An 11,603-nucleotide genomic window follows, 5' to 3' on the forward strand; every position below is an offset into this window, starting at 1 on the left:
GGAATCACGGCGACCCCAAGAAAGGCCATCCAGTCCAACCTCCTTCTGCCATGCAGGAACTCTTAATCAAAGCATCCCCATTGACTTAGATGGCCATCCAGCCTCTTTGACAGCCGCTGGAACTGCTCCTCCCCCCCCGAATATATACACACACACTCACACACACACACGCAGAACCGGGCATTGCTAATTTGTTGCAAGGGAAGGTCATGGTTACATTAAAACCAAGCAGGAATGTAGAGAGGAAACAGTAACGGGGCACGTTGTATTGCGATTGTTAATGTGCATGAGCTGGCTCTCCAGCTGTTTACCGGGCTGTCATGACGGGACCTCCCCTTTCACCCCGGAAGCGTTTAAGGTCGCAACCCATGCAGGGCACCACTGAGCATGTGCGAGGCGGCCGATACGAATCGGCCAATCCTCATGTTGAGCACCGGTGTGACAAAACATTCTGCACTGAATGCACTTTGCGCGAATGCGGATTGGCCAATTTGAATCCTGCCAATGCGGAAGGACTCCCAGGTATGACAGTACATTGCGTTATGACGCGAATTCGAATCGCCCAGTGCAGAAGACCCCCACACTCATCTGATAAGGGCCAATGGATTGAATGGATGGGGTATGGCTTGCCATTCACCTAGCACTCTCCTCCAATCTCATTAGGCCAGTCTCCTTCACACTATGATAGCTGTGGTTCTGGTGTCATTTCTGGTTGGTTCTAGATGAAAGAACAGGTTGGAAAGTCTCTGAAATGTGAGTTTAGGATTGTTTCACCTCTGTATTTTGTATGGTTTTATTCATCTCTTTCCCAGGGGAAACCTCCTTCCCAACCTCACAACTGAAAATATTCAGAAATGCCGTTTTCACCCAGTAAAGCAACCATTCTGTCCTATCTTGCGCCTTGGGGACATTGTGAAATTTGCAGACCAAAACTTTTCCTCGTTAGCTATGACGGTGAGAATGTGTCCTGCCAAGATGTGATATTGCCATGGATGTTCTTTGGCCACTGTGAAGGAGTGACCAGCATTGAATTCCAATCTGTGGCTTGGAAAGCTGGCTTTCGGCTGCCACACAGCTGAAACACTCCCAGCACCCTTGGGAGGATCCTGTTTCTCAAGCTAGCTCTAACTTCCTCAGGGAAGGAGCAGGTACACAGATGCAGCATTGAAATAAATAGTACACTAGTGGTGCCACTTGCTAGGACAGCCAAGGTGTAAGGATTTTCAGGTGAGAATGGTGAGAAAATGGAAGCAAGCACAATAATATACACTTGTCCCTCCATATTCGCTAGGGTTAGGGGCAGAAGACCCCCGTGAATATGGGAAAACCGCAAATAACAAAAACACCATGTTTTTACTGAGAGGACACCTCTCTAGGTATCTCTAGGTCCTCCAGTGCAACTCTGTGGTTGATGTTTGACAGACACTGACCATAGAACTGCCCTGGAGGAGCTACAAAAGCTAGTGGAGTGTTCTCTCTAGGAATCTATAGGTCTTTCAGTGCAACCTTTAGTTAAAGTTGACCATAGAGTTGCGCTGGAGGACCTAGATATTCCTAGAGAGAACATATTAGTCAAATCCGCAAATATCAAAGCCGCAAATATGGAGGGATGACTGTATAGGCATGGATTATTGGTGGAGAATTTTATTGATGGCTTGTTGCTGTTATTGTGTTCCTTCAAGTCATTTCAGATTTATGATGATTGTAAGATAAACCTATCATGAGGTTTTCTGGGGCTGAGCAGGTATGGCCCAGCGGGTTTCATTGCAGAGCGGGAATTCGAACCCCCTTCTCCAAAGTCTTAGTCCTATACTCAAACCACTACAAAATGCTTCCTCTCTTGTTGATGGTAGCATACATTTCATACTTTGGATTAGCACAATGGCAGGTAAAATCTGGCCCTCTACAGGAGGGAGGGGCAATTCTCGCAGGGGGCAAAGGCCATTTTTCCTCCCTGCATCCACCTGACAGGCTGCACCAGCACATTTTGGCATGATGCAAACTTCCAACTACCATTTTGGCTGATTTGGGAGGATTTGTGTTTCTCTTTTGGAGGTTTGGAGGGCTTTGGGGGTTAGGGGAACCAAACCACTGGATTTTTAAGTGTTTTTCTTTTTAGGTGGCTGGTTTGGAGGCAAAAAATTGCCTGAAAATCAGCCACATTTTTTTAAAACTTGGGGCGTTTCAGGACTTTCTGAGTGGGGTCACAAGGATTTAGGGATCATATGAGCCACACTTTGCTCACCCCCGTTCTAAAGATTGTTGAACTGCCATTCTCATAATCTGTTACTACTGGATATACTGATGGAACCCCTGAAGAGCCACACTTTCCCTGCCCATGTGTTAATTGCTCCAGAATTAATTACTATCATTTGCAGACAATCATTAGCATGTACAGTATAGGGATTTTCAGATCCAAATGTAAGGATGATGATGATAATAATAATAATAATAATAATAATAATAATAATAATAATAATTTTAATTTATATTTCCCACCTCTCCCTGCAGATTGAGGTGGGACTGCAGCAATAAAAGAATTCCATATAAAATATAATCGTTAAAACAATGACATTACTATTTACTAAATTAATGGATCATCCACTAACATTCATACAGTCAGATCACAAGCAGAGTATTTAAGATGTATTATAAAAGATCAGGTGGATAGGCCCGCCGGAAGAGACCCATCTTTAGTGCCTTCTTGAAGGCATCTAAGGTGGTCATAAGACGGATCTCCTCCGGCAAGCTGTTCCACAATCTGGGGGCTGTGGTGGTGAATGTTCCGTAAGAAGTTGTTGTTAGCCTGGGTGAGTTGTTAAAATTGGAAATGCAAGAGTCTATCTCTCTACTATTCTCTGGTGTGCCAGACTGCAAAAGAGTCCAAATGTGTTCATTGGCCAATTGGTCCATGGTAAACTTGAGTTTGAGACTTTAGAATTGGCTCTGTCTTCTCTGCTGGACAGTTCTGTGTGAGCAGATATCTCCTAAAGACTTGTTTTTTTCTTCCCAGGGTGGAATAATTGGGATCAAGATTGGATGGGTTTGTGACTTAGACCATTCTGAGGAGCACTGCATCCCCCGCTATTCCTTTAATCGGCTCGACAGTGTCTCTGAAAGGAGCAGAGTCTCTAAAGGATACAATTTCAGGCAAGTTGAAAGTTACGGTCCTGAATCAAACACCTAGAAATGCCTCTTTCCACCGCAATCCTTTATGAACTGTTTCCTCTCCACACACTTTCACCCTCACTCTGGCTTGCAAACATGTTGTCCCTTGTCCTCATCTGTCTGCCCACAGGTCTTTCATCTGCATTATATCATTACTGGAACATAGAATCATAGAATAATTTATCACACAGGACTTGGAAAATGGGAATAGAGCAGAACAGAAGGGAAGAAGAAGGGAATGGAACGGGGGGGGGGCATATGTTTTCGCATGTGAGAACACCGCCGATGCCTCTGGGAGTCCCCAAACAGAATTGTTCTTCAAAATCGGCTGCTGTGGGACAGATAGGGAAATGATTGGGGACTCCCAGCAGCATTGGTGGCATTCTCACATGCAAAAACATGCGCCCCCCCTCCAGTTCCATTCCCTTCCCCTTCCCTTCCATTTGCACTGTTCCCATTCTCCAAGTTCAGAGGGATAAAGTTTATGCAGTTTCATCTACAGAACTTGTCACGCATGTACTAGGGAAGCAAAGTATATTGATGGATTTCCTTATCCTCAATGAGTGTCTTGACACCTCTCATCACTCCTTTTAAAATATTGTTATCCACTTTGAGTTTGGATTATTTTTTAACTCGTGCAAGAGTGAAAAAACTAACACATGTTTTCAATCAAAGCCGAAATCACAAAAACCTGTTTACACACACACAAATACGTCTGCACAAAATCTTCCTGAATTTTTTTGCAAAAAAAGTTCCAGATTGTGAATAATTGTTAGAAAACCTGCAAAAACTCTTGCAATTTCATCTAGGGGAAAGAAAACATTTTTTTTAAAAAATGTGTGAAAATGAAATAAGCAAAGATTTACATTCTTCCTTAATAGATACAGTATCTGTTATTGTTGTGTGCCTTCAAGTAATTTCTGAATTATGGTGATCTTAAGGTGAACTTACCATAGGGTTTTCTTGGCAAGATTTGTTCAGAGGGGGTTTGCTTTTGCATTCCTCTGAGGCTGAAAGAGTATGACTTGCACAATATCACCCAATAAGTTTCCATGGCTCAGTGGAGATTCAAACCCTCGTCTCCAGAATCATAGTCCAGCGCTCAAATCACTACACCACACTGGCTCTCTATTAGAGGTGTTCAAATAGATGTGTGCTCACACTGCCAAAGTAGAGATAGGGGATGATTTGATGCTAAAGCACATGGATTGCATGCAGAAATCCTCCAGTTCAGTCCCTGATCTTTGTCATCTCAATATAAACTCTCATGTAATGGCCAATAGGAAATATCCTTTGGTCTGAAACTTGAGAGTGTCTTAATGCAGAACTTAACAGACATGAGTGGTCTGACAGCTTTCAATGTATTTTGGGATCTTTTATTTCATTCATTTTTATTCAGTTCTTTGATTCCTCTGTGTAGTATTGCAGAGATGGAAAACATGTGGCCCTCCAGATGTTGTTGGACTGAAACTACATCAGCTCCAAAACCTTATTACATTACAAAAAAGAAAGACTAGAGGCATCAAGATAGAAGCGGCTTTCTGTTTACAGTCCTGCATGATGTCATAGTACTTCCGTTCTCTCTCCAAAGAAAGCCAATTGTAAAACCATGGCAGGGACATAGCCAGGATTTTGGGAAGGGGGGGTTCCAGACTAAGTGCTACCATTATAATGGGGCTTGGGTGCGGCAGCACAGCAGCACACACCATTCATTTTATCTAACGGAAGGGGGGGGTCCAGACCCCAAGAACCCCCCCCCCTTGGCTATGTCCCTGACCATGAGTTTTGCCAAATAGATTTTTCCAGCAGGACAAAAGGCATGGGAGCAGAACAGAAGTACTTTATGGGCATGTGAGAAGGTAAGCAGAAAAGCTGCCTCTATCTCGCTGCCTCTAAGCTTTTGTAAGGCGATAAGGCCCCGAGTCAGCATAGCCTATTGTGAGGAGTGTTGCGTTGCAACCCATGTCTCTGGAGGTCCATCCAGTTTTCATCTCCAGTCCTTAGTATCTGCTGGAGTTTGGTTTCAAGACACCCCCTCCCATGCATACCAAAATCATTGGATGCTCAAATCCCATTAAATACAATGGCGTCATAAAATTGTGTCCCTCTATAAAATGGAAAAATCAAGGTTTGTTTTTTGGAATTTATATATCTTTAAAATATTTTCAAGTCATGGATGGGTGCATCTGTAGATAAAGAATCTGTGGATACGAAGGGCCAATTGTAGTGTGTTCAGGTATACAGATTGTCCTTCTGTATTCAATCTTCAAAATGACATGCCAGGAGGCAGGTACTGTTATATGCATAGGGAGCCAACTAGGTTGCCTCTTGTATCACTACACCAAAGTCAGGTGGTATGTCTCCCCTGCAGTAGAACTTCACCATTGCCTTCTTGTTGCACAATGGATGTACACATATATACATGGTACTGGAATAAACAGATTGTGAAGTTTTCTGGATCCATGCACACTTTTCTCTTGCCCACAGGTATGCCAAGTACTACAAACGAGAGAACGGCACAGAGTTCCGCACGTTGATGAAGGCATACGGCATTCGTTTCGATGTTCTGGTTTATGGGAATGTGAGTGGGAAGGGCAACTGCACAAATTGAAAGCAATGTGTGGAAAGTGGGCTGCTGAGAGGCCAGGCTCCAGGGCTGTCTCAAGCAGGGCTAGGGCAGTAGTAGTGGCCCTAGAGATTTTTTCAGCCTAAAACTCCTGTCAATCCTAGCCAACATAGCCAATGGTAAGGATTTGGAAAGCTGAAGGCTGAGAATATCTGGAGGACCACACTTGCCTATTGTTGATCTAGAAGACAAAAAACCAAGGCCCTTCTTTTTGCTGAAAGTCAAGCCCTGTGTAGGATCTTTAGACCTCAAGTGAACAGAAATGCATAAGGGCAGCGTGGGAAAGCACTTGTGGTTCTACCTGTTCTTATGTGTCCCCATCGACTGCCCCTGATGCCCCTGCAAGTACTGAAAGTGAAGAGCTGAAGAAAGCTTGTTCAGTTCTCCCCCTATGATTTAGAACTTCCCCTTTATTCTGTATTCTGAGAAAAGTAAAAAATTAATTAATGGCTCAGAATTGCATTGGAAGCAACTTCCACATGTCAAACAAGGTTCTCAATTGCAAACCTTTGCCCTCTAATGCATGGAGTGCCAGGGCCCATGAGAGCAAGAACTGCTGAAGAGGACCTTTGATGTTGAAATTTAAAGAAAAGATTATGAGCTGTATCCAGACTGGGACACTTTACATGGGATCCCACTCAGGTCAATAGGGCACGTGTATTGGGCCTTCTGTCTCACTGATCTGAGTGGGAATTAAGTGCAGCTGTGTGATATTTCTAGGACTACAGACCTGTATTTCTCCCATTCCTGGGACTTGAGAAAATATGGGAACTTTCTTCCTTGATGGAAAAACATGAGATTAGAAAGTGCTTCACTGTTGAGAAATCAGCCACAGGAGACTGTTTTGCAACATGCTCACATTCCAAACTGGGGTCCCACATTGTTTTTCCTGTTGAGAAGCATCCCAGCCTAGTCACTGTTTGTCCCAAAGGCACTATTCACCATAAATATTTTCAGGGACAAAAACAAACCTTAGAAATAAGTCCCCAAAAACACATTGCAAGTTACTTAATAATTCCTGTTTTGCAACAACTGTAATACAACTCAGCTGTATTACAAATGTAACACGATGATGGATTGATCTGTTCTTTGTGGTGCCAGTGTGGTGAGTGTTGCACTATGACCAGAGATCAGTGTTCAATTCCCCACTCAGCCATGAAACCCACTGGGTGACCTTGGGCAAGTCACACTTTCTCAGCCTCAGGGGAAGGCAATGGCAAGCCTCCTCTGAACAAATCTTGCCAAGAAACCCCCATGATAGGTTTGCCTTAGGTTCACCATAAGTCAGGAACTACTGAAGTCATACAACAACAATAGCCATGGAACTGTTTGAATTGCTTTTGAATCTGAAGAAACCAGGTAGTTAACTAATTAACTGATTAATAGTTAATTAATAATTTTAATTAATAATTATTTTAAAAGTAACTTTCCAAGTGTTGGCAAAAATCAGCCATGAGGGGAGCTATTTTTCCCTCAGAAAAGCTGCACAGGACCTAAGTCCAAATTAGGACTGTGCACTCTATCAAGAACTGCAGCTATTTTTGCTCCAAAATAAATTTATTTAAACATACTTTTTAAAATATGTGAGTATTGTCATGTATATTTTAGCCCATAATCCCTCTGTTCACTTTGCACTACAGGTAAATTGAGATTTTTAGTTTATATGTGACATTAGAAAAAGTTACTTTTTTGAGTTCCAGTCCCAGAGTTACACAGCTGGATATGTTAGGAAAAGAAAGCTGTAATTTTTCCAAGCTCTGCACTGAGGCACCTCTAAATGATAGAGGGCAAAAATAAAATAACAGTTTGGGCTGGTGAAAATGACAACACTAGGAGAAGGCAGTTATCCAGGGAGCCATCTAAGGGTGTAAATCCAATTGATTGGTAAAAAATATTTGCTCATTCTCCCATTTTCTACATATCTTCTATTGTCCCTGCAGGCATGAATTATAACTTAGCTAACTCCTGAATAGCACCATCTAGGAGAAGAAGTATGGGCTCCTGTTCTCCCCGTCTCTTCAATGAAGACTGGGGATGTGGAAGTAAATTGCCCCTTTCCAGGTCCCACAATGTTATGCTCTGTTGTTAATTGCCTTTCAGTTGTTCTCGATTCATGGTGACCCCATATATGAGACATCTCTAAGGACCCTATCGCATGGGGTTAAAACAGCAGTTTACCTTTCCTGAATTCAGTGCTAATTTGAGAGGCAGCCAAGTCCTATCACACTGAAATCACTGCCAAATCACCATCCTGGATGCAGCCTGGGTTGAATAAGCTACTTCAGTGGCCATTTTTAAAAGTCAGAAGCTTCCGTTTTTGAAAAGGGGCTGTGGAAGTAAATTAGACGACCTGCGCTGCATTCGGGACGGACCTGGGTGGTGATTTGGTGGTGATTTCTCTGTGATAGGACCCAGCTGCCACCCGAATTAGCACTGAACTTGGGAAAGGTAAACTGCTGCTTTAACCCCATGCGATAGAGTCCTAAAATTCCCTATCCTTCACTCCTTTGCTTAGGTACTGTAAATGCATGGAATTTTGGATTCTTGACAATTAAAGATTATGTTTACAGCAGAAATGGTTTTCTGATCAATGTATCATCAGTAACTGCAGCCATTCCATGGGAACCCACAAGACAGTAGAGAAGACAATGTTTCATGTATGGCCAGGAACACATTTCTAGAGCCCAGAAAATGATATTTATCTTGCACTGCAGCTTCCAGAATCCCCCAGCTATCCCTAACTTGGCCTATTTTACAACAGGAAGATGGAGAGCCACGTTACTGCTATAGTTTCTTTTCCCTTCAAATCTGGGTCAGCCCCTATTTTAACATGCTAACTCTGCCTTGTATTCTTTCAGGCTGGGAAGTTCAATATCATCCCAACCCTCATCAATACTGTGGCAGCCTTCACATCCGTTGGGGTGGTAAGTTGTTTGGTTTCCTTGGAAGTTCTGTCTGTTTCTTTCCTTACATTGTTTATTCCACATCACTGGCACCGTTGAGGATGGGAGAAGCTTAATAAAGTGCCTCAAAAATGGCCTTGGGGGCTGCATATCGCCATTGGCTACATCCCTTTCCCAAGATACCATGTTAGAGTGGCCATGCTCAAAGTCCTCTATTTGAAGGGCAGCTGCCTTAGGAGAAAGGTGGGATAATTAATTAATTAATTAATTAATTAATTTTGAAGGGAGTCCAGTTGAAAGATAAAGAACCACAAGAAATGAGAACAAGGAAGGGCCTTGAAGATGCCCATGAACACTGAGCACTTTGTCCTCCCTGCAGGAGTATCATCACCATCACCACCAGCAGCAGCATCTTGCTCCTTCTCTTTTTTGTAGGATACATCTCTTCTTTTTCTGCAAGATGTAAGCAGATGCCGTATCAAGACGAGGTCTCCTTAGAACAAATGGTGGCTGGGGCTGCATGTGGCTCCCAAGGCTCTTTTTGTACTCTTCAGTCCCTTCAAACCTCCTGAACCACCTTGTTCCCCCCCCTCCCCACCAGGTCCCCCAACAAGGGAGAATTGTTTCTCTTAAACAGAGACTGGATGGCCATCTGTCAGGGATGCTTTGATTTGGATTTCCTGCATGGCAGGGGGTTGGACTGGATGGCCCTAGTGGTCTCTTCCAACTCTATGATTCTATGATTCTTAGAAGCCCCCAGGAGTAGCAGCTCATCTTTAAAATAGGCTACAAAACATTAAAAATCTCAAATTTTAACAAAATTCTGGGATTAGGTGTTTGAGGTGTTGGTTCATTTTTGGCAGTCCATACATACTCTTCTGGTTCATGAGAGCAGAAGATTAGCCTCAAGACCCATTGCAGTTGCCCACCCTACCTTAGAGCATTTGAGGAAAACAGAACATAATGTTTTGTAGAATAGGGTGCTTGATTTCACGGAGCTCCATTGGGTCAAGGATCCAGGTCTCATTTTGGACAGAAAACTTTCTTGCTTAATCTGAAAATTTTGACCAGGATGCCATCAGCCTTGTTTTTTCATCCTATTTGTGGTTTCTGTTCTCTGCTCCAGAGGCCATCTCACCTGTTCTCTTTTTGCCTTAGGGGACAGTCCTCTGTGACATCATTCTTCTCAACTTCCTGAAGGGGGCAGATCAATATAAGGCCAAGAAGTTTGAAGAGGTGAGTCTTCTGTGGCAGATTCCATAGTTAAAGCTCACTAATTTACCTCTGTCAGAACACACAGGTTAACATGTAAGCCATTTACTCTCAACCAAGGGTCAAACAGGATATATACACCCCACTCACTCACTGATGGTGAAACATCAGGAATAAATTCCTTCAGAACATGGCCACATAGCCCAAAAAACCCCACCAAAAATTATTTTGCACAAATGCATTAAAAAAGCCAGGAGGGAAAGGGTGAGAAAGAGATAATATGGAGGTTACATGCATCATGTCATTTGAGCAAGCCAGGGAGAAGACTACAGTGCTGCAGACTATGAGCTTTCTGGCCACAGAAGCTTGGGTAGCAGAAGCACAAGGCCTGGTGGAAAATAGGGCTGGCAGTGAGCAATCCATAAGCCCCAGGAAAGCTGTTTCTGGGTGGCATTTTTGTGGGGGTGAGGGTTTTTTTTTAAGAAAAAAAAATTAAACTTGGGAGAGTGTGTTTGCTGCTGAGGGAGTGGGGCTTCTGTGAGTCACATCTGTGAGTCTCTAGGGGGTGGAGCTAGCAGCCTAGCACTGTGTAAGTCCTGCCAGCGATATTTGAAATAAAATAATGAATATATAATGAATATAAATATAAAAATTAAAAATTAAATTAAAAATTAAAAAAGAAAGGCATGCGGGGTGGACCATAGGAAAGGGACAGCAGAGTTAAGAGGAAGGAGGAAGAGAGGTCGCAGAGACTATCCATGGCACAAAAAGCTCCCACCACACTATTGAACAGACGTTTAGTAACACTAGCTCCCAAACTGGTATGTCTCCGTTTTCTTGTAATAATATGATTGCAGCAAGATTGAGGTCAAAAGCCTTGGGGAGGCAGATAGGGTCGCACTTTGCTCCTTCTTCTGGTAGATGATCTGCAGCAGACTGAGGGAGAAGAAATGTTCAGAATCTTGTAAGTGGCAAGGATTTATTTATGGTATTTATACCCTGCCCTTCAGCCCTAAAGGCTCTCAGAGCAGCTTACAATTATTATTATTATTAACTAAACAGTTCCCTGCCCTCACATTTATCCACACAGTTAATGGTGTTAATCTGTTTTGCATCCTCCTCTTTTCCCCTGTACCCTACTCTTGGCCAGGTATCAGAGAAAGTGTTGCATCCAGATACTACCAGCAGCCCTGTTTACCAGAGTAACCAAACACTGGGAGGTCGTTGTGAGGAGAAGCAATCGACAGATTCTGGAGCCTTCTCAATTGGGCTCTGACACACAAGGAACCTGGAAAAGGACTTTAACAACTTATCTATCATTCTCTATGTTATTGGTACTACCCTGCACAACAGCCCTGCATTTTGAAACAGGGGTGTAGCTAGGGGAGAGGCAAAATGAGGACATTGTTCCCCCCCCATAAGAATTATTCCACCCCAAATGAATTTTTTCTTGCTCCACAAATTTCTAGTGTTACAGTAACTTAAAAATTCCGTTAAGCATTCACAAATAAAAAGTAGACAGCGAGAGAAAATGAGCAGGCAAAGAAACAAAGGGAGTGAAAACACAGCAAACTGGAGCTCTAGGTTTGAACTACAATGCTAGGACTGAAGGAAGGGGACTGAAGGAAAATTTCATTAGGGACAGAATTCTTGTGAAGAATAATGCTATCATTATAACTCCCCCTCCATAGCTA

At 43.0% G+C, this 11,603-nt stretch overlaps 1 protein-coding gene across 1 annotated transcript in view; it reads left to right on the forward strand.

Moving 5' to 3' along the window:
* The window catches only part of P2RX3 (purinergic receptor P2X 3), a 42,677-nt gene extending 31,428 nt beyond the window's left edge, over positions 1-11,249 (forward strand). The window contains 6 exon segments of the mRNA XM_042459056.1: positions 813-954; positions 3,014-3,150; positions 5,656-5,749; positions 8,653-8,718; positions 9,856-9,933; positions 11,060-11,249. Coding sequence (XP_042314990.1) covers positions 813-954; positions 3,014-3,150; positions 5,656-5,749; positions 8,653-8,718; positions 9,856-9,933; positions 11,060-11,185 — 643 coding nt within the window. The 3' untranslated portion in view covers positions 11,186-11,249.
* Positions 11,250-11,603: the final 354 nt, after the last annotated feature.

Source organism: Sceloporus undulatus, chromosome 1, assembly GCF_019175285.1.
Source record: "Sceloporus undulatus isolate JIND9_A2432 ecotype Alabama chromosome 1, SceUnd_v1.1, whole genome shotgun sequence".
Lineage (NCBI taxonomy): Eukaryota > Metazoa > Chordata > Lepidosauria > Squamata > Phrynosomatidae > Sceloporus > Sceloporus undulatus.